Here is a 26,667-nt window from a genome sequence, read left to right on the forward strand (position 1 = left end):
CTGCTGCCCGGCCCCCCGCCCCCGTCACCCCCTTCCTCCTCCCGCAGCAGCGAGGGGGGCGGCCGCCAGCTGCGACCGGGAAGGCGCGTCGGTGGACGGGGCCGGCGGGCACAGGGAGGCAGCGACGGGAGCCGGCGCGGCTGCCCGAGGGCCGGAACCTGCCTCCGAGCGGCCACCGGGCCGCTGCGCCCAGCCCCGGGCGGCGGAGCCCCGCCCCGCCTGCGCCGCGCGGGGCACGCTGGGATCGCCTCCCGCGCCGGTCCTCCAGCTTCCCATCCTGCCCTCGGCCCGCCTGAATGGGGCAGATGCAAGATGGCGGCGAACGCGAACGCCGCCGGCGGCGGCGGCCTCTCGCTCTTCGAGTGCCCTAGCTGGTGAGCGGGCGGGCGGGCTGGGGCCGCGGCCGCGGCCGCTCGCCTCTGGGGGTGCCGCCGGCCTCCCGCGGGTCTGCGGCGGAGCGCGGGTGCCCGCCGGGCCGGGGGAGTGGCGCCGGGCCGCGGGGCCGGGCCGGGGGAGCGTGGGGCGGGAAGGGCCGTGGGGCTGAGGGCTGCCTGGCCGGGCCTGCGCTCCCTGACCCCGCGGAGGGGGTGGCTGGCTGCCGCGGCGGCTCTTGGCCCGCCGGGGGTCCAGGCTCGGGAGTGCAGCGCTGCGGGCGCATCCATCGGCAGCGACGGCCTGCGGGCTGCCTCGGCTTCACGGCGAAGTGCGGCGCCGGCTGGAGCTTAGAATGCTTCCCGGAGATGCTGTGTCTCTTCCCAACAGCTTAAACAGAATACGTGGTGCAGTACAGATTAAATCTTCTGCTCAAGTTTCTTATTCGTTACGAGAAATCTATCAGCTTGAAACTAGCCTGCATTTTTCTCTTATCTTGAGCTAAGAAGTCAGGGCAAAGTGATGTGTTGGAGAAGCAGTATCAGGACCATGAATATGGCTGGGTTTAGAATCGTAGAAAAGTCTGCGTTGGAAGGACTCTCTGGAAATCATCTGGTCCAACCTTCTGTTCAAAGCAGGGCCTTAGATTAGGTTACATGGGGCCCTGTTTCATTTGCTTTGATTTTTTTTGATACATTGCTACATAGATCTTTGCTGTACCCTCGTCTCTGGGTGCCAGAACATTGATTATTGGGGGGATGTGTGCAGTTATATTTTAAATCACTTAGAAAATGACACAGTGTTACAGCTGAAGAGTCAAGCACTTGTATATTGGTATGAGCTAGCAATGCATGTGCATGCATGATTGCAGTCTTTAATTGCATAGTCATCTGGTTTTTACTACAGGTCCCCTACCTTTTAGTGCTTTGATGATAGTGCTCAGTGAATGGATGCTTAGTGAATACGCTTTTTAATTTTGACATGTTTTATAAGTGCCTGCTTTAGTTAGTAAAACCATTTAACCCTCTCATGGAAAAGAATTGCTTATGTATTTTAGTATTTTATTTGTGCTGAACCTATGCAATAACAAACATCTGTATGAGGCAAGGTGGTGCTCCATAAAATGATGATGTGATAGAGTAGATAAAGCAAAAAATTATTCAGTGTTAGTACGTTCTGGATGTTCAACATGAAATTTGAAATATCGTATCTTTAATTTTTTTTTAGTGCTTTTATTCAACAGTGTTCACAACTAGTGTTATATTCAGTGGTAAATTTGAATGACTTCTGCCTTCGAAAGCTATAGATTGAACAGCTGGAGAAGTATAACTTGTGAAATCCTTAGTTCCAGTAACTTGCATGCTATTGCAGAAGAATTCCTAAATAAATACCATCTGGAGGGGAGGACTGTAACAACTATAACCGTGAGGGCCTCTTCAACTACATACTTTCTGGCTTCTGCTACAAACAGGTCAGGGTCTTACAGACAGAGAGCTTTCTTCTCTGTGCTGACCTGATTTGGTTTTGAAGCACAATCTGTTGTGCTGAATGATAGAGAAATGAGGTGGAAGGGGTGTCAGGGAGATGATCCAAGCCAGGGTTTCACACCCACGAGGAAGGGGGTCATGTTCAGGTGCCAGGGCCTGTTTCATTCTGACATTTCTAAGAGTTTTGATAACTTGCTTTTTGCAACCTGAATGTCCTTTTACTCTAATGTTCTAAAATCCTTCTCGGGTAAAACAAGGCTCGTATATGGACTCTATCCTTATGCATTTTAAGGAAGCTCTTTATTTTCCTTTGTACCTATTGTACATATGCACATTGTAATATTTGAGAGACTGAATTTGGGCAAGCTGTTTGTTTATACTGGTATAGTGAAAGGCGTGCCTGATACAGTTTGATCTTAGTCAAATTGTCATGTGTAGATGTGGCAATTAGTATTACTGAAAGATTCGTTTTAGTGTGGAAAAACTTAACATTTTTCTTTAACATTCCTTTTGAAATAGGTAAGCTGTTGTTTCATAAGTGTAAAAAAAAAAAAAAAAAACCAAAAAAAACCCCAACAACCAAAAAACAACTGTAGCAGGAAGCCAATACAGATAGCCTATTCTGCTGAATAAGCAACTGAAAATAGGAAGTATTAGGTAGTTATGGCTGGTGGCATTCCACTGCCTCATCCAGTAGGAGGGAGGAGCTCTTCTACCAGGTGGATTTATTTACTTCTGGTTTATTTTTCTAGTCTGCAAAAAAAGTAGAATATATTTCATGGTAAAACTTTACATGACTTCCACTGGCATCTACTGAATTACAGATTCTAGCTCACAGTGTTAAAGTATTTATTTCTTTCAGAGCAAACCAAAGAGCACACAGTTATGATATTGAATAAGTGATGGGTCTTTCACTGGTAGGATTCTCCAGAGTGAAAATGGTTTGCAGTAGCAGGCTTGGACCAATAGTATTGTTACCTGAAGCTCTGACTACCAGAAAGTCTCAGTGTAAATGTATCCTGCAGGATCCTTGATGTCTTACACAAGCACTGAAAAGTCTTCTGTATAGGTAGCAATGTAGATCTTTGTAGGGAGAGCTTTGGGTGGCCAAAAAACATGGAGTTGCAGAGAGTCTTCATGGTCAGCAGCAGCTTCTTCTGTAGTGAATTATCTTCAATCTCATCAACCTATATTAAAATCAAAATCACAGTCTTTACTTATCTATTTATTTTTCTGTCTCTAAGTCTACCTGGACTTCAGAAGGGCCTTTGACACTGTCTCTCATGGCATACTCCTTGAGAAGCTGGCGGCTCATGCCTTAGACAAGCGTACTCTTTGCTGGGTAAAAAACTGGCTGGACGGACGAGCCCAGAGGGTTGTGGTGAATGGAGTTAAATCCGGTTGGTGGCCAGTCACAAGCGGTGTTCCCCAGGGCTCAGTATTGGGGCTGGTTCTGTTTAATATCTTTATCAATGATCTGGATGAGGAGATCGAGTGCACCCTCAGTAAGTTTGCAGATGACACCAAGTTGGGAGGGAGGGTTGATCTGCTGGAGGGTAGGAAGGCTCTGCAGAGGGATCTGGACAGGCTGGATCATTGGGTCGAGGCCAATCGTATGAGGTTCAACAAGGCTCAGTGCCAGGTCCTGCACTTGGGTTGCAACAACCCCATGCAGCGCTACAGGCTTGCGGAAGAGTGGCTGGAAAGCTGCCCAGCAGAAAAGGACCTGGGGGTGTTGGTCAACAGCTGGCTGAATATGAGCCAGCAGTGTGCCCAGGTGGCCGAGAGGGCCAATGGCATCCTGGCTTCTATCAGAAATAGCGTGGCCAGCAGGAGCAGGGAGGTGATTGTTCCCTTGTATTTGGCACTGGTGAGGCCACACCTTGAGTATTGTGTTCAGTTTTGGGCCCCTCACTACAAGACAGACATTGAGGTGCTGGAGTGTGTCCAAAGAAGGGCAACGAAGCTGGTGAAAGGTCTAGAGCACAAGTCTTATGAGGAGCGGCTGAGGGAACTGGGGTTGTTTAGCCTGGAGAAAAGGAGGCTGAGGGGAGACCTTATCGTGTTCTACAACTACCTGAAAGGAGGTTGTAGTGAGGTGGGTCTGGGCTCTTCTGTCAGGTGGCTGGAGATGGGATGAGAGGAAATGGCCTCAAGTTGCAGCAGGGGAGGTTTAGATTGGATATTAGGAAAAATTTCTTTACTGAAAGGGTTGTCAGGTATTGGAACAGGCTGCCCAGGGAAGTGGTTGAGTCACCATCCCTGGAGGTGTGCAAAAAGCACATAGACAAGGCACTTCAGGACATGGTTTAGTGAGCATGGTTGATGGTTGGACTCGATCTTAAAGGTCTTTTCCAACCTAAATGATTCTATGATTCTAAGTAGAACTGCCTTGGGGACTGCAAACACAGATCATGTGATAAATAGATCTTAAATATAATCAACAGAAATAGGTTTTTTTCCCTTGTCTTTAAGTTGTTGCCCGTGCTTTTGAGGTTTGCCTCCATCATTGTATCTGTTCTTTCCTAACATGGATAGTGTTTCAGTATCCAGTTTCCAGAAAAGACCTCTCGACTGAAATTCAAAGTTTTAATTGGTTTTAAGTTCTGGCCTTGATTTAGTTCTTATGCTCTTACAGGTTATTTCTTCATAGTTCATAAAATATTTATTCTTTCTTTTCTTGTGTTTCCAAGAGTTAAAACTAGCTCAAGACAGATGAAAAATAATGAATGCTGTCTTAGTAGTACTTGCTTATGCTGGTACTTGTTTATGCATGTACTGTAATTCCTCCATATGTGTTAGCAAAGACATGGGCTATGCATTTAAAGTTGGAATAAAGATGTTGCCACTACTTTGTATGGATTAAAATTTAGCCATACCATGAGATTAGAAAATGTCTTTAGGTAACAATTACATATCCTAGCTTTATTAAGACTTTCCATACCTTCTGAGGTGGTTTTAGTGAGTAAAAGTAATTTACGTGAGGTGCAAATGATCTGGGGTGTAGTTTTGAGGTGACCATCAGATGTTTAATGGATACTGCCTGTCACTCCTTTTGTCCTGGTTTAACCTGCATTTTGGATTGTGAATCTTTCTTTACTCTCTGTCTTGACATGTCATTAGTTGGGATGTCAAGCTTGTTCTGGAATGTACATAAATTTGAAGTAGTATGTTTTAAAGGCAACAATTGTTTCTCTTCAGTTTCTATGAGCCACAAACAAGCTGCTCGTGGCAATGACTGCACACAAATTTCTGGAGAAGATGAGCTCTTGATTTCTGGAAGTTCCACCTTGTCCTTGAAGTTGGGCATGAAGGTGTGTGCAGTAGTTACATAGGCCAAGATTTGTAGGAAGTGGCTAAATTTAGGCTTCTGAGTCCACATTTAGAAACCTAAATAATTGACCTGATTTTAAACTAACACAATAGAATTAAAGTTGTCCTGTCTATGTCCTTAATCGCTACGACTCAAAAGGTCTCTTTAGACTGGGTAGGACGTACTTCAGTTAGGCTGCTGAGTTTCAGCTGGATATAGCTGTTGTGTCCCAGTTGGCATGTCAACATTGAATCTTAGCCTTGTCGAGGAGATACTGTCAGCTAATTGGTAAAACTTCAGCTCTGTTATTCAGTACTAATGGCTAGCATCACATCCCAAAGCATTAATGGCTTTGTCTTCTTTTTCTGAAATGTTTTACTTTTGTTATTCAATATGTTCCTTCCAGGAGCTTGGGGTTTTCTTTCTCTTCTTGGCTGTCTGTCCCTGATTTTTCCCATTACTCTATACTTCTGCAGTAGAGGGTTTGCCATCAGTGGCAGAAATAATATATATAAATTCCTCACAGAATCATCCTGGCATAATGCACAGAGCATTGGAGTGGCCTGTAGAACACAAGGTGAAGAAACTGAAGAAACACATTTTTCTAATACAGAAGAAAGAATTTTTGCTTGTAGGTGGTTTAATATTTTAAAAACTTATGCTGGAACTTCTTTTTGTTCAGTGACATCCCTCTTAAATATTTCATTGTTCATCATTTTAAGCAGTTGGTGCCTTCCATAAGGCCAACAAATCCATACATGTGGCTACTGTGGGAAAACCTGAACTTTACTGTGTCCGCCTGCTAGACTGTATTTTGAAGGAGCTAATTATTCAAGGCCGAGAAGCAGATGTATTATGTCTGCCAAAGACTGACTTTGTCAGATGAACCAGCTTTCTTCAAGACTTTCTTTCAGAACACACAGGAAATGATCATTTTAGGAAGCATCAGAGAGGCTTATACAAGAACTGTGAGTGTATAAGGAATTGATTTTGAGGAGGCAATAGCAGTTGTATAGAGTCTGTGGGCTGGCCCTTTTAGTGTAGCTTTGTTGTTTTGGCTTTTTTGGTTTTTTTTATTAATTACCTTGACAAAAGTGACCACAATACTTGTTAGTGACACAAGCATGGTTGACATAGAGGCCAGAGTATTATCCAGTCCTTTCGCTATAATTTGAAGACCAGAACAGATACAAGATAAAATGCAGAAGTGTAAGATGGAAGATAGGGACTAAGAACAAGAACTACTTCTTAAAGCCAGAAACTTACTATTCGGAAGTAAAAGGACACAAGTTCGTATTCAGAAACAAAAGGACATATATACAAGTACATAGGCTAATCACAGAATGACCATCAATCAGTAGTAATATATAACTCTTCAAAAATAAAGACTAATACTGATGTGTAATAATACATATCTCTTTGTAAGGTAGGGAAGTGTCAGTGCTGTTGTAAAAGGCACTGACACAAATGCATAGTCTGTTACCTGTACTTAATGAAGCTCTAATCAAACTGAAATAGATGCAGTGGGAAAATCCATTGATGGGGAAGCAGCAATCTTATTTTGAGACACAATAGAGCTTTAGTTGTCTATTAAAATAAAAACAACACTGGTTTTCACTGGCTAAAGTATTTTTAAAGAGGGATAGTATTGGGGATTTTTTTTGTTTTAATAGCTGAAGGGAAAGAACAAAAAATTTAGGATGGAAATGAAAGGATTTGATCAAAAATTTAGGATGGAAATCAAACTGTCAGAATAACAAGGCTTTGGAACAGCTTCCTGGTAGGCATAAAGGTTATGGTCCTGTCTTTTCTTCCTCTGATTTCTACAGGTAAATTACACTTCCAACATACCTGTTCTCACTGAAAATGTAGGAATAATCTTATCAAATAATAATTGCATTGTTGCTCACTACTTAATACTCTTTTTTCTATTTAATTCAGTGGCATTTGAATTCAATTTTTTGATGCCATAAAACCTGTAGTTCTCTCTAATAGAATATTTATGGCCCAGCTCCCAGGAATTACATTTCGTATACAATTTCCAGATTTCACTGTATTCCATGGAGACTTTGTTCCTGAGTAAGTAACCAAGGGAACCAGAGTGAACCAGTAAAATCTAGTGCTGTGAGGAACTACATTGTAACAAGAAAATGTACGTAGTGCCAAGGTGAAGTTGGGCAAATGCTTTAATACCAATGGAATGCTTTGTTCAGTTGAAGCAGCCACGTTTCTCATCAGAAATCTTCCATAAAATACTCCTAAAACACAGTGCAATTTTTTTGTGTTCAGGAAAGGTCTGTAATCATCAAGTTTGAACCACAAGCTTTTTTAACCATTTCTTACAACTAGAAGCTTGGTGAGAATTATTTTAATGCTTCTAAGAGTAGAGGAAATCATAAATGCCTCCCATCAACCTGTTGTTTTTTTTTTTTTTAAAGTTCTAATGCCCTAACCAGATTGGATCAGAATTTTTGGTCAGCTCTTTATTCAGTCCTCTTCCCAATGGGAAGAAACAATTCTGCATGAGCTAAAATATTTACCCAAAAGATTTTGGCCTTAACTTTGTCATAATACCTTCTTGTATTGTCGAAATAAGTCACCTAAACAAATCCCAGTGCTAGCTTGGTCTCAATTTCTGTGGTGTGTATGCTGTGCTTTGAGAAAGGCATATGACTCATTTCCATCACTGATGCACAAAATCAGCAACAACTTTGCATTCAACCAACATCTTGGTAAGAGGAGGATTTTTCTTTATTCTGATTTCCTTCTTCAAGAAAGAGCAAAAAACCAGCCATACTAATTGAAAACAGCAGCCCAGATGGTTTGCTATCATATTGTGATAGTGACCAATAACTTACATGTAAGCCTTAAGTATTCCGTCTTCTTGTATGCAGTCTGGACTTTTGGCTGTCAGAAGCAAAGGGGTTTTGTGAGCTGAAGACTCTGTCTGGGTGGTCATATTTAACACCTAACACCACACCTAATCTCCACAAATTTTTTCATTTTTCTTTGTTAACTTACAGTTTAATTCCACAACACCGAGTGACAGTTCTTTCCACAAATTATGCAAGTGTTGGAAAAGGTACTCTCCTTGTTTTCAGATCCAGTGCACCTTGCTGCTTGTGTTTCAAGAAATAATGAATACACTAGTTTTGTACCATTCATTAAGAGGACAAAGGAAATGGATACTTGCCTGGTTTTTTCCAAGCTTCTGAAGTGACGTACTCCTTCTTTTTTCTTTTCTTTTTTTTCTATTTTTCTATTTTTCTATTTTTCTATTCTTCCTCCTTCCTCCTTCCTTCTTCTTTTTTTTTCCCTTGCATGAAGCCATCCTTACTGGTTATCATCCTTGTGCCCTTCTCAACAAGAGAACCAGAACTAATACATCATTCAAGATGTGAAGACATTTTTATAGTTTCTTCCTTATGATGCCTTTGCTTTGTCAACTGTTGATGAGTGTTCCTCTGCTTCTTTCTGAACATAGTCGTGATGGCTCTAGATCTCTCCTGAGCAGCAATAAGGAGCCTGGAGCCCCTGGTTGTGTTTGCGTGGTTGAGGCAATCTTTCTCTAGCATGTACTGGCACTCAGGAGTGCCAATTTCTGCCCCTCGCCCAGGATGTTTTCTCAAGCAGTAGTTCATTATCATGAGATTCATTTGCAGCATTTGAGTCTGATTTGAGTTTTCTGCATAACTGTTGTCATAAGTGATTTTTCTCATTGGTTCATTGGCTCCTTTTTTCTAGACCGCATGTAAACATCACAGAGTCCTTGCAGAACCCTGCGCTTTCCTGACTCGTAATCATTTACATTGCTTCATGGATTAGTGGTTCTTTTCCCCGTCACACCTTAATTTCCATAAGACCATTTGATAATTTTGTCAAAAGCTTTTTTTAAAATGCCAGTCTACTCTACTGATAGCCTTGTTTACATTTTCTTGGTTGTCTCCAGTAATTCTGGTAGGTTGTGTGATACTACTTGCCTCCTCAAAACTCATGTGAATTCTTTCTCTCAAGTATTAATTTTAAGTATTATCTCAGTCAAAGGTATAGGAAGCTGTACTACAGATAGTTAGCCTAGACTTCTCTTCAGTCTGGAAAAGGAACAACTGAGAGATAAGTTGGCTCTCTTGAATAGTGAACAGAAAGTCTGTAGGGGGCAAGTGTTTGCTGTCCTTTTGAGGAGAAGACCTAGAGTTTGCAAAATGAAATTAATAGCAAGCAGATTTGTGGCCAGATAGTGGAGAGGGTGCTTCAGCTACATGTAGGTGATCTATGAAATTGTTTGTGTAAGATTCTGTCAAATGCATTAAGTTTGCATGGGTTCTTAGAGCAATTTAGAGAGCGCTGTTTAAACAGATAGCAACTATGGCTCAGGAAGTCCTTGAGTTGGTAACTTGGAAACTGGGAGAGTATTCCTGTGTGAGGCACCTGATACTGGTTACTGGAGGTAGTTTTTATTTTGCAAAAGGTTCCTTACTCTGGGTTTGTCAGTTTGATCTGCCTGATACAATTTCACAAGAATGTGAAAGCTAAGTAGAGTTCTTGAAGTCACACAGAAGCAGCACTGCTCTCTTGATTAAATAGTGCTCTCATTTTACAAGAGAAATGGTCTAAAGGAACATAAATACAGTATTTTTGGACCACTGTGTAAGTAGTATGCATCTTGTATGCAAGTTTTGAAGAGTATCGTTTTAAGGAAAGTTCACCTTGCGGTGAAAAAACACCAAAACCAAAACACACACAAAAAACCCCAGAACTCAAAAATCCAACATCCCATTAGAAATATTTTGAGTATGAAAACAGCCCATTTTGTAACTCCCCATCCATTGTACAGGTAGCGAACAACAGTTCTGGGGTAGAGTGCCAGTCTCAATTCCCTACTCATTTCTCATCATCTGTGAATATGCCCACTTTCTCTTGCAAGAAGTCAACTGATTTGGCTAATAAACATCAGTTTTATCCAGATACCGCATTCACTCCTTTCCCAGGACATTCAGTTCATCTTAAGTAGAATAGAAACTATTTCAGTGCTTGATTGTATTCTGTCAAACAAGATGTTCTTTCAGCGTGGTCATTGTTGTCTTTGGAGCCTTACAAAGGCTGAAAGGAGCAGATTATGTGTAATTCAAAGTAAGGTTTATCCTTCTTTAACCCAAGAAAAATGTTTCCCTGGCATTGGAAGAACTGTCATCCCCACATATCGTCACGTTTCCAAAGGATAAATACTGTTGAGTATTGAAGTGCGGATTAGATGACTATTCTAGTCTGGCTGTTAATTCCTATCTGTCTGCTAGTTCTGCTCAGTAATAGGGTTTCTACAGCTCTGCTCTCTACAGCTTCCTGAGGAGGTGATGTGGAGAGGGCAGTGCTGATCTCTTCTCCCTGGGATCCAGTGACAGGATGCTTAGGAATGGTTCAAAGCTGCGCCAGGGGAGGTTTAGAGTGGACGTTAGGAAACATTTCTTTACCAAGAGGGTTCTCAAACACTTGAACAGGCTTCCTAGAGAGGTGGTCAATGCCCCAAGCGTGTCGGTGTTTGAACTGGTCAGGCAGTTGGGCTAGATGATTGTTGTAGATCCCTTCCAACTGCAATGTTCTATTCTACCAGTTTCCCAGTCAGAACTTGCCTTTACTGTATGTAATTTCCACATCATTCCTGAAATATGCTTTAAAATCAGTGTCATCAGTTGATACCTTTGTTTCTCTGACAGTGAGGGTAGTTTAAGCAACAGATTGATAAACGGTTAAGCATAGAAAACTGGTATTTGATATCTCTTAGAATGCTTGGCTAAATACCATCTGGGTTTTGCAGTTTGTTACTTCTTTTTATCAATTCTCATAAACTTTCACTTTCTGACACTTTGACTTCCTTGGACTCATTTTTAGTGAAGAAAAACTCTAGTGTGGGATGTCCTCTCACCTCTTCTCTGATCCAGAGAATTCATTTAATGATACTGTTATAGTCACATTCTCCTTGCTAATCAGCCTTGTTAATTCTCTGGAAGGCTTCTTTTCTCACGTGTAAGCCTTTAACGGTTCATTGGGCAGTCTAAGCATACCTTTTCTCAGTTAAACTTACTGAACTAGTGATGATTAACAACTAGTCCCCTTGCAGGTCTTATTTTAAGGTCACTTGCAGAATGCTGACCTGTAGAGAGCAGAAGACGTTCAGGCAGTGGGGACTGTGATACACAATCTGGAAGGTACAGAACAGCTTCTTGTTTCTCTTTTTCAAACGCAAGCACTTGTGCTGGAGCCAAGTTCTGATGTGAGCTCATTTGTCTTGGAGCAGTGCTAAGCCTGGCCTGGCTGTCCGTATGTGCTCTACAGAGAAGAGACTCTGTTGACCTCAAGTAATTCTCCATCCTTCAGAACCGTGTAGGAAAATTAGTTTAGTGGATATTTTAGCACATTAGTTAGTGGGAGAGGACTTTTTTTTTTTTTTTTTAATCTTGGAAATAAGAGGGGAAAAAACTGCTCTCTAATAGCACGGTACCAGCTTTCTAACAAACTTTCTTCTAGTAGATTTTTGCAAGAGATTTCCTTTTAATGTTTTACTTCCTTGATGCATGACGTGAGGGGTCTGATGGGCAGAGCATGTGAGGGGTTGTTGATACTTCCAAATACAGCCATTACTTCAGATCTTTGGTGACTCTGGAACTACTTAGTTTTGGATATGAAACTGGAAAATCTACTTTTTTCATTAAAAGGCTTTTCAAGAATCTAACTTCAGCAGCATAAGCTGTGACATTGATTTAATCTGTTCCAAAGAGTTTTTCTACCAGAAATTATTTCTGAGAGTTTGTTTTGATGGTATCATAATCAGTATTTACAGCCTTAACTGTGTTCAGTGTTTTGCAGGCATAGGTAGATAGGGGACATACTGTCCACATAGGATTCTCAGTCCAAAAGAAGCCAGAGAATAGATAAATTTTCCAAACACCTTAATTTATAGCTGAAGGCACTATCTTCTGCTGCTGCTGGGCTTTTTTTCTGTGTTCAAAATAAAGTTGAAGGTAAAAGCAGAGTAAAAATAACAGCAAGGGTGAAACTAAAAGTAGAGGGGTTAATGAAAAATCAGAGATTGTATATGTCAAAAGATGACCATCAGACAGTCAGGATTCAGTTTACAGAAGAGGAAAGTGGTTGTTCTAGAGCACTTGGGAGCTTTCCCGTGACCTAACAGGTACATTGAGGATGTTGCTAAAATTATTTTAGGACAGGCTGACTGTTGAGTATGCAGGAAGAGATCACTGAAAAGAAAAGCAGAGGCCAGACTGAGTAAGTGAGTGGACTTGCTTGTAGAGTTAATTTGTTGAAAGGTTTACCTATTTAGAAGAGAAAAAAAAAAAAAAGGTGAGGGAAGCAGCTTTTGTTTGATCAAAGTAAGGCAGGCTTTGTGAAAATTATCAAAACTTGTGTTGCAGAGTAATTAGAACTTGGCAATTTCAGTGCAATGGAGAAAAACCAGTTTGTCAGTGCTCAGGGGCAGAAAGAGGCAACACTGAGAAGTGGACATGAATCCATGAATGAAACCTGTTTTTTAATGAAAAATGAGCACTGAGATCTGAGGGGAACACGTGAAGAGACAGCAATACTTAGGTGTAGCCTGGCTGTATGATCCTAGAGCAATACTTAAGAGGAGGCGGTCCCCTAGCTGTACTGGAGTGACTGGAAGGGACAGTCCTTGTAGAACTCACCAGATGGATTGTGTATCTTCATTGGAAGCATTTTTACTTGCTGGTCTTTCCCTCACACCAGTGTAATCCCATTTCTAGGAAGCAGTCACCATTTTCGCAGATTGCCCTAGAGCTTTGCATCCTCTGCTTTTGCTGCTGCTGTTTGTTCATCCAAAAGAATAAGAATCAATATCAGCCATATCCATCTTATCCACAGTCTTAGAGAAGGGCTTGGTAAGAAAACTTGTGAAGGTCCCTACTGGTGTATTCAAGAAGGGCCAGAGAGATCTGAGCAGGCTAGTATAATGGATTTGGAGCATGAATGGAAAATACTTGTGCAATACTTGAGAAAGAAATGAAGTAGAAATAATAGAGGACTGTGTTCTTGAATGAAGTTATCTAGGAGAGCACATGTATAGTAACCAGCTGACCTGAGGACACAGAAGAAACCTTCAAGTTGTAAGGCACATCCCAGAAACCTGAACATCTCTATTTAAACCCCTCAAATAACTTCAATTACAAGTGACCTTTCTTTCTTTTCCAGCCATGCTGAGAATGTCACTACCTATTGTCACTGTTCCTTTGGCTTGCTCTGTGCAGTGAGCAAAGCAGTAAATAGGAATGTGATCTCCTCTGTGGTTGCTCTTCAGAAGGGCAGCAGTGTAGCTGAGAACTGGGTCACTGTTATTGCCTAGAAAGTTGGTCCAGCCATAGAGACAAGCAGCAGTGCTATTATCAGTGAAGAAGTACTAGAGGTGCAAATTTTTAGATATCTGAGCAGAAAAGATCATTTGCTGTCAACAGCCAAAGATCCTATGTAGTGAAGGGCACCGTATTGATACCACAGTGGTGTCCTGGTTGTGAGCACTGTAAATACCAAATATGTTTTTGATGCTGCTAATCCTCATGGGTTCTCCCACATATTAGGATTGTTTTGCTGCGCATTGCTGAGTCCCACATGCCTCTGTGCTCCCTTTACCCAAGTGGGAATAACGCTGTCTGAGTGGTGAATCTGCTTCACAGGAGGTGAGCAGGGATGGAGCTATAGGGCTGGGGGAGCTGAGCTGGTGTTTGTTTGAGAATTTGGTGAAGAAGGATTGTCCTGTCGTAGGGTAGGGGTCCCTCTGCCATCTAATACTGTAGTGTCTTCCATGTTACCTGTGTTGATAGGAAAGTTTGATTATAGGGTGAGTGTGGAGGAACACTGGCTATTGGTCAACTTTTTTATAATACTACAGGTGTGTGTGGAGCCCCTTTCAGGTTTTTTTGCAATTACCAGTCCTAGAGGGGAAGGATGGTAGAAGTTTCCATTCCTCTCAGCAGCTAAGGGTAGAAAACTACTGTTTTGAAGGTAACGTGAGAAAACAGAGCCCTTCAGCAGGCCCTTAAGCAAACAGTCCCAGCGTATCCCCTTCTCCAGTTGTTAGCCTCTTTCTGGCATTGTATCATGTTCTCTTAGGAGCTGCTCTGTTCATTTTGTAAATTAGCTATTTTTCACCTGGAGAAGTAAAGCTTGAAATGCTTCGTGTCCTGTTAGCTTAACTCTTATTGTAAAAAATCATGTTTTATCTGTTGTCAGAAGGAATCTGCAGGGAGGAAAAGAAAATTATGGTATTTTCGTATTTTCCCCAAAATAAGTCTGCTTATGTTTGTGTAGGTTTGGTCTGTAGCTCTAATAGAGCATTATCTCTAACACTAATAAACTTTTTATTGAATGTTTTGATACTATATTTTCCTTTTGTTATTTTCCAGGGCAGGGAAACCACCACCTGGCTTACATCTGGATGTAGTCAAAGGAGACAAACTCATTGAGGTATGAAAATAGGTTTTCTATGTATTTGGTGTATCATATACATAGGCACCAGCATTAGAACATTTCCCAGCATTTGCCACACTTACTCATAAGTATTTCCTTTCTCTCTCATATTTATTATTTTCAAACCAGTTTGTTTTACTCTGAAACTGTAGAATGAAGTGAATTTTCCCTTGCTTGTATTCTAAGGCTGTCTCATGCTATGCAGTGCTTTCATCAGTTGTCTTCTGATTAGATGCACTATTTGAAGGGATACAAAACTGCAGGGTGCAGCTAGCAAACAATGGCACTTTGATTCCTGAACATTAAACCTGTCCTAGTAAAAGAGAGAAGAAATAAAATGTTTGTAAGGGAAGCTCAATACTTTGCAGAGCCTTATTTCTTCCAAACTTAATTTTGGATCAAAGTTGACATTTTGTTTCCTACAAGGTACTTACATATGAGGTATCAGACTGCAGCCAGAAGGCACCTTGTCTTAGGAACTTCAGGAGCAGAAACTCTAGTAACATGGGGAAAGAAATCTCAAATACAGAAGAGTAAGAGTAAAAAAAACTCTTCACTTTGTACTGCTTGTTTGAGATACTTGTCTGGTCAGTTTATTTTTTATTTTGTGTTAGAGTAAGGTTAACTAGGCATCCTGTATTTTATAGGATTATTGCCCTGTCCTACAGTATGATTTTTCATCCCATGTTCTAAATCTGTGAACAGTGTTGTGATTAGCACAGATACAATGAGTTATTTTTATTACAGCAAAGGAATTTGTCTGATACACACCAATTCATTTGCTATTTCATTTTTTGTCTTATATCGCACTAAAAGTAGTAAATAAAGGCTCTCTAACATGTTTGACAGAGGGGACCCAAGCCAGTGAATGTATTTTAGCCTGGAGAAACTCCTAACTTGCAATCAACCGAAACATAGAAATGTTTCTGGGCAGCAAAAGTTTGCAGAGTTGAGCCAACTTTTCTGTACAGAAACTTGGAAAATTAAGAACTCTGTGTTAGATCAAGAAAGATTTAGGTAGCTTAAAATCTTGGCTGGTTTTTGATGTGTGTGTTTTGGGTTTGTGTGGTGGGATTTTGGTAGCAGGGGAGGGGCTGCAAGGGTGACTCCTGTGAGAAGCTGCTAGAAGCTTCCCTGGCTCCAAGTCGGACCCACCGCTGGCCAAGGCTGAGCCCATCAGCGACAGCAGTAGCGCCTCTGGGATAACATATTTAAGAAGGGAAACATGCAGCAGAGGGGGGAAGATGGGAATGTGAGAGAAACCCCTCTGCAGATCCCGAGGTCAGTGAGGAAGGAGGGGAGGAGGAGCGGGGGAGGAGGGGATGCCCCTGCAGCCCGTGGGGAGACGGCAGGCTGTCCCCCCCCAGCCCAGGGAGGGGAGAGGGAGAGCAGATGCCCACCTGCAGCCTGTGGAGGAGCCCATGCCAGAGCAGGGGGATGCCCCCCAAGATGGCCAGGACTCCATGAGAATGCCCGCGCTGGAGCAGTCTGTGACTGAAGATCAGCCCGTGGGAAGGACCCATGCTGGAGAAGTTCATGGAGAACTGTCTCCTGTGGGAGGGACCCCACACTGGGGCAGGGGACGAGCGAGGAGTCCTCCCCCTGAGAAGGAAGGAGTGGCAGAGACAATGTATGATGAAGAACCACAACCCCCATTCCCTGTCCCCCTGTGCTGCTGAGGGGGAGGAGGTGGAGAAAATCAGGAGTGGAGTTGAGCCTGGGAAGGAGGGACGCATGGGGACGGTGTTCTAAGATTTGGTTTTACTTCTCATTATCCTTGTTTTGATTTGATTGGTAGTAAATTAAAGTGATTGTGTTTTTTTCCCAAGTTGAGTGTGGTTTTTGCCTGTAACTGTAAGTGGTGAGTGATCCCTCCCTGTCCTTGTCTCAACACATGAGCATTTCTTTGTATTTTCTCTTCCTCATCCCACCAGGACCAGGGGGCAAGGAGTGAGTGAGCAGCTTCATGGTGCTTTGTTGCCAGCTGAGCTTAAACCATGACCATATGCTATCACAGGAGCATCAGACAGTATTAAGTGTTCTTTCTGGTGTCTAGCAGGAGAGTTTTACTGTTTAGAATTTGGTTAAGCTACCAGAATATGCTTTGCATAGGAAAGCAGATAGAGATGTTACAAATAGGTATCTCACAAATCAACTTGTATTTTCCCAGGCCAGAAACCAGTAAAATGAGGCTTTTCTTTATAGTCCATTACTGTTGGGTTTACAGACTGTTTTGGGAGTGTGCTCTTATCCTGGATTTAAAGGCACAGAAAATTGGCAAAGCCAGTCTTGGCTTAAGAGATCTTTGTTCAGCCTTAATTTGAAAGGAATTAGATACTAACACACATTTACTGCATCTTCAGAGTGGCTCATTAGTTCATACAAGACATGACTGAGTTGGTTTATACCTGCTACTCGGACTATGTTGGAGCTATCCTTCACTGGCTCTTTCTAGGCGCTAGACCTTTCAGATCCTTTGCGTTGTGTTTGTCTTCAAACCATGGACCATGTATTCTGCTTCTTTTGGTACTATTACATGTTCAGAATCATTTTCAGAGGTCAGAGAGCTGCAGTAAGACTTTCTCAGCTCAGCCTTCTCATTGCCATTCTAGCAGTAGCATCTGAGGTAAGGATTGTACTTGGCAGTGGGTGTTCCAGTATTTCTTTCAGGCCACATAATGAGATTCAGTGAGCAAAGCCAAATGGCAGTGACTGGGTTTTTGGTATGTGGCAGGTGGTCAAGCATAATGCAGCCTTCCCACCTGGGAGGCTTATTCTCTGAGGTGAGTTTTTTTCTTGTCATGGTTCTTTTGGATTTTTGAGTCTGGAGAGCAAGCTTTAGGGTGAAAGAGTTTATATGGAGCTCTCTGCTCAATTAATCCTCAGGTGCTAGGCAAATGACTGTCATGGGAGTCCTGGTCAGGACTGAAAAAAAAGCAGCAAAATGCCATATGGAAGCTGAGGATGCACCACTGGTTTTTGCAATGGATGAGCAAATTTGGTGTCGATAAATTGACAGTCAGGAAAATCATCCTGGTGGTGTCAGACTCTGAGGCTGTGCTGCCCAAAGCTTTTGGGCCTAAAGGAGGTCCCAAGTTGTCTTTGTAAGCCTGGGGTCTCTGTCTGTATTGGGAAAGTGGGTGGTACAAACATCCTGATTCCCTCTTCCTACAATCAACTCTCTTGACAACCTAAAAGAGGTTCTTTTTGCTGCCGTGCAGAGTACTGTTAACAGGCATTGCTAGTCTGCTATTCAAGTACTCTGAGGTTCAGTAGAGGATGTGGTTGCACAGAGGTTATGGAATGACTGCAGAGTTTGTGTTTTACCTCCTGAATATCTGATGTTGACTATCAATGTTACTGAGATCAGTGAGGTACAGCTTGCCTGCCATTCAGTGTATAATATGTGTGCTGAAGCTGTGGCAAGCAGTGACCAGGCGCAGGCACCTGTGTGTGTAGCACAGAGGTCTGCCTTGCTGTTGTACTTCGGTCTGCTGAAGTAAGAATTGGAAGAGCTGGCTTGGTGGGCAAGTTCTAGCAGACCGTTCCATGTAGCATGCGTGCCTGCTTGTGGCCTTGCACTCTGTATAATACATAGGTGATGATTTAAGTCCTCTAGACTGTGGTGGTTATGTGAAACAATGTACTGAGTGTATGTATGGGAACTGTGCAACAAATTAACAGCATTTGAATGTGATCCATCTGTTTCACTGTTAGGTACATGTGGCAAATAGTTCTTCAGTTTTGTCTTTTATGGTAGACAGCAGTAACCAAGAAAGAACATTCTTAAAACTTGTGGATTACTGAGCACTTGATACTAACCGAGCCATCTGTATCCCAGGTCTTGTCCAGGGGTCTGAGGTACACCTTGTGATTGCTGGGTCTGAAAAGTGCAACATTAAAACAAGCCCTGAAGTGTTTAAGCTCAGTGTATAAAGGATGACACTGGGTTATAACTCAGAGGCACAGAAAATTTTGGAAACATTATCTTGAAGTAAAGGCAATAAAATTATTTTCTCTTATGATTTGTTGCAATATTTCCAGTTTATGAATTTGTGTCTTTGCAAAATCTCTTGAAATGCTATCAGGTGAGAAGGGTATTGTTTTGTATGTAACAGGTGCAAATGAAAACTTACAGGACACTTGGTTTCAGCTGTGGACAAGAATGAGAAATTGTTTGACCAATTTTTATGGTACTTGAAATTGTGAGATAACTTCTTGCAGAGCTGAGCACTGAAATGTGGAGTAATGAATCAGCTTCAGATCCACTTGTTTGTATCAGAGTTGTGTTTACACAGGATTTTTTTTTTTTCAAATACATAAGAATAAAAGGAGAAGTTAGTGCTCATCTTACAAAGTGGAATCATAGAATTCATTAGTACAAAGGTATTGAATTTGGGAAGACTCAGAGTGCTGAACTGAATGAGTAAAGTATTGCATAACATTGGACATAAATCCATTGCTATGAAGTTGAACCCCAGAAAACCTAACCAGCGTTTCTCAAAAGATGTAACAAATACTGCAGTATTCACAGATCAATAGCTGGATGAAACAACGGTAATCTTAAGGGAAAAACATCAGTGAGACTAATGGAATGACAGCTGTTGATTAAGGCTTGCAGAGAAAAGCATACACTAGCATGAAGGATGTACAGGGAGGAGATTCACTGATCTATACACAGGTGGAATAAAAAAAAAAGCGAAATAATATTCAACCAGAAAGGACTGAGGAAACCATGTACTAGTTTAAGCTCTTTATCAGTGGTTTATACTTTCTGGTTAATTCTAAGAGGAGGGTCTTGTGAAAACCAGCATTTGTAAAGAGACAGAAAGGGATAATAAAGGAGCCAGGTGAAAGCAGAATCCAGTAGACTGTTTCAGTATATTGATTTCTCAGGTTTTTTATCTGAATTATACTGAGGCTTTGAGGTATGCTATTCCCCGCCAGACACAAATAGATTCGGAGGAGACACCCACATGTTTTAAATGTCCCAACTGCAGGAAAATCACTTGCATTTTTGCATTTGTACCTCACTTGTCACCAGATAATGTACTTGAAGGTGCTAGTTGCTAATTAAGCTGTGATTCCTGTCTTATCAAATGAGACATGGACTCACAAGGAAGATTTTTTTTTTTTGTAGTTTAAGTATTCGCACTCTTGTGGATTTTCTGCCAGCCTATGTATCACTGAGGGTACTGATGAAGTTGTCATTCTATCTAGCTGTTTGTTTTCACAGAACTTCTTGAAATTTAATATCTTGTAGTGCTGGTTGAAATTGGCCAGTTGGTTGGGAAGTTACTTGGTTTCGCAGTGGGTGTCAGGAGCTGATAGATCACCTAAATCTTCTTATTTTAAGAAAGCAGGCCAAAATACATAAGTCAGTAGATTTCACAAAGCATTTACCCTCATGAAATCGTGCTTAAAATGTATGCCTTGAGTTAGCTGGGAATAAGATATTAGCAGAGTATTATCTAAGGGACCAATTAATTGTAAAGTCGTCATGATGTATACTAGTATGGAGTTGAGTTGTTCAATTAATTCTTCTAGTGACCTAAAAGAGAGAATAAACATACAGAAATAAATCAAATACTTATTACTGAATACCAGATTATGAGAACTTGCAGCATGGGGGCTGACAAATGTTCAGCAGAACAATGAGAAATCCAACCTAGAAAATTTAGAACACATCTGGGGGGAAAATCTGAAAAAAAATCAGTGGGGAAGTGACATCTGAATGCAGCAGTGCTAAAAGTCCTGAAGTTCATAATTGGTGGGCAGGTAAATAGATTTAACTTTGCAAGGTGACATGTAGTAGAAAATGAGGTCCATGTCATTTTCAGGCTTGCAGGTAGGGCAGAGGAATATAAATACTATGTCTTATCCAAGCTGCCTCCTTATTTTCTGTATGACTTGGTAGTGCCACAGAATAAGTAACTGTGTAGGTGCTCATTGTGTCAGTCTTTCTGATAGCTCAAAAAAAACCCCCAAACCAACTACCTGTAACCTGTAACTGATACATTGGCTCTTTCTAGCTGAGCATATAGTTTATACAGGTGGCAAAACTGAGGAGCAAACAGCTGATTGACATGAATGCTGCTGTCAGAAAGGGAGGTCCTTCCTCATCACACAGTCCTAGCGCATATAATCCACTGCTTCACTAGAGCCAGCTGGGATACGCATCTGACTGAAGGCAAACTGATTCAGTCCACTAAAACAGTAGAAGACTAATGCAGCAATAAAGTGCTTTGCAAGCTGAAAACTTTGCTGAGATGTGTGGCAGTGCAACTGAGGAGAGGATTGTATAGCTGGGATTGGAAGGAGGGAGAGGGGAGAAATCCTCATGCTCTAGCAGGTAAAATGTTAATTGAGCTCCCACCATCTCATGAAAGCAATGCTTTCCTGAACTAAAGTCTTTTTTTCTGATGGAAAATGTATCATCAGCATTCCCTTGATCATGCTATTGAAATGTTGTGTGGGCTTTGGTAAACGTTTCAAAAAGCAAGAGAAGCCATCTGTTAATGAATCTGTAATGCATTGCTCGCCTTTGACTTGTGCAGCTGAAAGCAAGAAAACACAGGTTGGATTAAGATCTTGGAATACAGTAAGAAAGAAGGCTTGCACTGCTTAGGTACTTCAGCATTTAGGCACAAGGAGTTCCTTTCAACATTGTCTGTTAATAGAAATAGGCTGTGTACACTGTAGGATTGTGTCAACATGTTCCTTTGCTTTTCAGAGATAGTTTATGTAACTGATATTACAGTATGTAAGATCTTTTTTGAAGAAGAGATTAGAACTAGGATGAATTAAGAAGAAATGCCTAAAATTAATGGCTTACTTGAATAGACTAGTATGGATTCATATCACAGGACATATTCAGCATAGTTTTACATCTTTGTTATAAAGGTCTGAAATCTCCTGTATGTCCATTTCTATACAGAAATATAATTTTGATGTTTTGTATCAGACTGGAGATCATTTAGCATAGATTCCTGGTTTAGACACGGCCAAAGGTCATCTGCATCGAGGAATGTGTAAAAATCATTGAGAGCAGATGCGAGAGAGAATCTCTTCTATGGGACAGTCTCAAGCTTTGAAGAGTTATTATCCATCCCAGGCTGTCTTCTATTGGCTGTTAAAGAAGGGAATAACTGGGACTTTTCCATATTCAGCTGTTCTGATTTTACAAAGAGAAGATTTGAGCTTCTGTGTTTAACAGTGTCAGACAAACTGAAATACTGATTAGCTGTTGATGCTTTGTTTTGAATTTGCTGTTTATTCATGTTCTTGAATTTTTTCAGGAAGATCCAAAAGATTATAGGAGTCTAATGTGCTTCTCTGTTTGATATTCTACCTCAGAAACTCATCATTGATGAGAAGAAATACTATCTCTTTGGGAGAAATCCTGATCTGTGCGATTTTACCATTGACCACCAGTCTTGCTCTCGGGTCCATGCTGCCTTGGTCTATCACAAACACCTCAAGAGGGTTTTCCTCATAGATCTAAACAGCAGTAAGTAGTGTGACATTTAACCGGATAGAAGTATGATATTTCAATGCTTAAACATTTCTGAATCTGAGACACTCTTTCCTTTTTTTTTTGTTGTTGTTGTTTGCACTGTGTGGATAGTTTACTATAATCTGAATTAGCATCCTAGTGAAAGATTGGCAAGGGTTAGCAGCAAAGGACGATTTGTTCCAGTCAGCTTACATCTGCTTCACTTGGTGTTTAAAACAACATTTCTAGACTCTTAAAAGGCTAAGGGAGAGGAGGAAAGTGACTTGGCCTTCCCTTCGCAATTTTAATGAAGCTTTCTCTTCTGAGGGTGGTTTCCCAAGATATAAAACCTGACATAGTGTTTTTTTCCACTGAGGGAATGATTCCAGATATGCTACATTGGGACCTACAAGAATCCAGAAAGTAAATGGTGTTTGTCATTTATTTCCATGACTTTTTGAGGACTTCTGATGTGTGTTATCATAGTTCATGAGATGGTAGGTAAAATGTACATAGCTAATGTTTTCAGCAGTGCCTCAGTGACTTGTGTCTCGGAGCAACCATGTACAGTTTCTGAACTTCTCAAGAGTTGAACTCAAATACTGTGAGCCCAAGCTGATGATTAACAGACTATTTTGCATTTTGATGTTCTCAGCACATGGCACATTCTTGGGTCATATCCGTTTGGAACCTCACAAACCCCAACAGATACCCATTGACTCCACAGTTTCATTTGGCGCTTCTACACGGGCATATACTCTGCGAGAGAAGCCTCAGACACTGCCATCAGCAGTTAAAGGAGATGAGAAAATGGGCGGTGAAGATGAAGAGCTCAAGGGCTTGCTGGGCCTGCCAGAGGAGGAGACAGAACTTGATGTGAGTACGATGACACATTGTACTTAGATAGCATTTCCAGCTGAACGGATAGCATTCCCCACTCATTTGCTTAGGTTCAGGTTCTTAATTTCTTGGCCTTGAAGATAGCCTGAGGTGTCTTCTGCTGGCAGATATACACAAACCATCTCGTTCTGCCATGAGAAGCCTGTGATCATGCTGCTTCCCAGAATTAGTGACCTAATAATCCTGCTATTCCAATGGTCTTCTCACAAAGGCTTGCCAGGGAATACGTGTTCTCCAGCTAACATTACCCCAGGTCAGGGGTGATTTCCCACACTGTTCCCCATTGCCAGATAGCAGTGACTGCTGCCCTGTTTCCTACAGTTAGCTAGTGAAGAAGGAGAAAGCAGTGTATCTGGCATTCACAGGACTGTTGATGTTGGAAGGGACCTCTTGGGATCACCTAGTCCAACCCCCCTGCTCAAGCAGGGTCAGCTAGAGCAGGTTGCCCAGAATCGTGCTCAGTCAAGGTCTGAATATATCTGCAGACAGAGACTCCACAACCTCTCTGGGCAGCCTGTTGCAGCACTGGAGCACTCTTTCTTCCTAGGGGTCTAAAGTTGAAGCTAAACAGTGTGCTGTGGTCTTTTGATACGCACAATCATATGATTAAATCAGACTTCATACACTAGTTGCTTAAACTATTTCATCTCCAAATTTGTCCTTAGAACCTGACAGAGTTTAATACAGCCCACAATAAAAGAATTTCCACGCTAACCATTGAGGAAGGGAACTTGGATATTCAGAGACCAAAGAGAAAACGGAAGAACTCCAGAGTGACATTCAGTGATGATGATGAAATCATCAATCCAGGTAAGCAGTTTGCTTTAATCTTTAGTTGATGCCCTTAAGACCCTCTTTCCAGTATTCTCAAAGGGATTCCTCACGGCTGCATATAGATAAGGAGAACAGAAGTTTGGCAGTCAGTATTTGGGATCTGCTATTTCAGAGAAGCTGCCATGTGTCTCACTTAAGTCTTTGACCTCTCTGTTTCATCTCTTCTACCTGTAAAATAACTGCATGATTTGTGTAGGACAGGGATATCACACTCAGCCTCATTGTTCAAAATTCTATCAGATGTTGGAAAAATCTCATGGGTCAAAAGGAGGAAAGCGTTTTAAATTTTTTTGTCATCTTGAGATTCTGAATGGGAACTGAACTGTTTGGTTTTTGTCTGTCCCTTAATGCTTTCCTTACCTCTTGCCTAATGGATATCTGTCTCGAGCTCAGAGGTTTTCTGCTACTTGTCTATATATCTGAAACAAGTCATCCTCATTAAAAATGATGCCTCTGAAGGTGTATCCAATTCCTAATTAGTCATTTTTCTCCCTTAGCTGTTTTATATTAATGGCATTCCTATTAATGATATTTTATATGGCTAATACTCCTATTAATAGGAGTAGCTTATTAATGAGCATGCATTTTAAAATGCAGTCTGGAGCTAGTTTCATTTGGCAGTGTGTACCACCCAGAATAACCATTTTGGTTTATAAGGTTATGCAATTTAGTGCTCAGAACATCCTAATGTAAAAAGCAGTCATTCACATTACAAAAAAGATAGTTTTTTCAGACTTTCAGAGACTCTATTTGAATTCTTCTGACTCCTCTTTCAAGGTCCCTCAAGGACTTCTGGGGCTAGCTGTTGTGCCTTTGAGCACATGCAGTGCCTTGTCAGCAGCAGCTCTTGGCCCAGAACTCCAGTCTGTCTAATCAGTGCAAACTGCCCATCCATCTGTTCCCCTTCCCTGCTCTCCATTTGAGTGGAAGCCTTTCTTACCAGAATATCTGATGAGCCCACCTTGAGACAGAGCCACTAGGTGTCCTCTCAGCTCCTCGCTTTGTTTGGGCATGCTTGTGCTTACTGAGAGGTACTAGAGTGCTGGCTTTGAGAAGACAAGGTCCATGTACCAATTCTTCATATAGGTTCCTTTACCTGACAGTTGTTCTATTTTTTTCCTGTATTCTTACTGAAGGCTTCACTGTTCTTGCCTTTACAGAGGATGTGGACCCTTCTGTTGGACGTTTCAGGAACATGGTACAGACGGCAGTAGTCCCTGTTAAGGTACAGAGTAACTCCCAACTTTCTAATGAATACATCACATTGATGAACTTGCTTTATGAATTACACCTTAGAAACATAATGTTCTATGGAGGAAGGTGTTTTATTGTTAAGCAAAAGTCATGTTCATGTTTCACAATTGTCTTTTTGGCAGATTAGACCATTTCCCTTCAAATTCAGCTTTAGCTCTTTTCTTTAATAACACGTGGGATCAATGGCAACTTTTTTCCTCCCAAAAAGAAACAGTCCAGAAATTCAGTATGGTAGTTCTAAGCATCAATTAAAATTGTGGGAAGTGTGGAAAATAGAAAGTAAAAATGAGAGGTTGCTTGTTTAAATACTGTAAGTGCTAAAGATTTCATAAGGTTGTCTGCTAGAACTAGCAGGGTTTAGACTTTGCTCCAAGATGAGTGTGTTGCTGGTGCTGTATTTAATTTGAATATGCTAGGAGTAGGGAAGATTTGCAAAACTTCAGGGTAGCTAAGCAACAGTATAATAGCAATTTCACTTGTTGCTGGTATACACTAAATAATGTATGTGGAAAAGGATAGTTCTACATAAACCCCAGACTGCAGGAGAAGATTCAAATGATCAGGAGCAAGACAAAATCACCCAAGTGATCTAGAAGTTGCAGTTTCTTACAGTGGGGGGAAGGAGGGTCTGCGTTACTGACTAAAGACCTACTCGGTCTTGCATTCAGGACAAGCTCAAGACTGGCAAGCATGTTCAGGAGGTAAGAGGTGCTCAGCCTGATCTAAGTTAAACCTGAGCTTCAACTTCTGTTGCACCTTTAAGAGTTTATTAAGTGGTTTTCAAGGAAACCCAGAAGAAATCTTCTGGGACAAAGACTGAGACGTGGTCTGTAACCACTTTACATGTGGCTGCTCTAGGTGCCTTTTTGGGGAAGATGGCATTGGCATCCAGTTTAAATAGCTTGCTTGTTCCATGTATTTTGAATAATTCTTTAAATACTTCTGCCTACAGAAAAAACGGTTGGAGAATCAAGGCTCGTTGACCACAGATGATTCTGCATCACGACGTATGCAAAACTTTCCATACAGTGGAGGATTATATGGTGGTTTACCTCCAACTCACAATGAGGCAGGTTCCCAATCGCATGGTGTCCATGGGACAGCACTCATTGGTGGTCTGCCAATGCCCTACCCCAATCTTGCCCCAGATGTGGACTTGACTCCTGTTGTGCCCTCAACAGTTAACATGAACCCAGCTCCAAACCCTGCTGTCTTTAATCCTGAAGCTGTGAATGAACCCAAGAAGAAGAAATATGCAAAGGAGGCATGGCCGGGCAAGAAGCCAACCCCTTCCCTACTGATCTGAGTTGGGTTTTGTTGAGGGAGGGTGGGAGTTACGAACTCCAGAAACTGTTTATGTGCAGTATCGTCTTTTTAAAACTTCAATGTCCTAACCAGATGTTATACCAAGATTGGAGAAGTGAAATATCCTTTAAAGATCTGTCTTCAAATGTTTTTATATGTCTGTTTAAAAAAAAAAAAAAAAAATACAGCTCCCATCTCCTTTTGAACCAAAA

General features: G+C 41.6%; 1 protein-coding gene and 1 non-coding gene across 3 annotated transcripts; both read left to right on the forward strand.

Moving 5' to 3' along the window:
* The first annotated feature begins 78 nt into the window (after positions 1-78).
* On the forward strand, positions 79-26,667 carry PPP1R8 (protein phosphatase 1 regulatory subunit 8). 2 transcript variants are annotated; one of them, XM_052810737.1, is made up of 7 exons: positions 79-374; positions 14,604-14,664; positions 22,024-22,177; positions 22,818-23,038; positions 23,728-23,872; positions 25,057-25,121; positions 26,103-26,667. In XM_052810737.1, the coding sequence occupies exons 1-7, from the start codon at positions 313-315 to the stop codon at positions 26,454-26,456; spliced, it is 1,062 nt and encodes a 353-aa protein (XP_052666697.1). In that variant the 5' UTR covers positions 79-312; the 3' UTR covers positions 26,457-26,667. The 2 variants fall into 2 exon arrangements, with proteins under 2 accessions (XP_052666697.1, XP_052666698.1); XM_052810738.1 differs by lacking the exons at positions 79-374; positions 14,604-14,664 and adding an exon at positions 20,875-21,019.
* LOC128153170 (small Cajal body-specific RNA 1) lies at positions 18,473-18,638 on the forward strand. Its single transcript, XR_008238866.1, has one exon. It is a non-coding gene; the product is annotated as a small Cajal body-specific RNA 1 (non-coding RNA).

This window comes from Harpia harpyja, chromosome 16 (assembly GCF_026419915.1).
Source record: "Harpia harpyja isolate bHarHar1 chromosome 16, bHarHar1 primary haplotype, whole genome shotgun sequence".
Classification (NCBI taxonomy): Eukaryota; Metazoa; Chordata; class Aves; order Accipitriformes; family Accipitridae; genus Harpia; species Harpia harpyja.

Excerpts from the sequence above, each read along its gene's own strand:
- PPP1R8 (XM_052810737.1), top strand. The coding sequence starts at position 313 with ATGGCGGCGAACGCGAACGCCGCCGGCGGCGGCGGCCTCTCGCTCTTC. Across the intron at positions 14,665-22,023 it reads AAGGAGACAAACTCATTGAG|AAACTCATCATTGATGAGAA; the intron begins GTATGAAAATAG and ends ATTCTACCTCAG. Across the intron at positions 23,039-23,727 it reads AGGAGGAGACAGAACTTGAT|AACCTGACAGAGTTTAATAC; the intron begins GTGAGTACGATG and ends ATTTGTCCTTAG.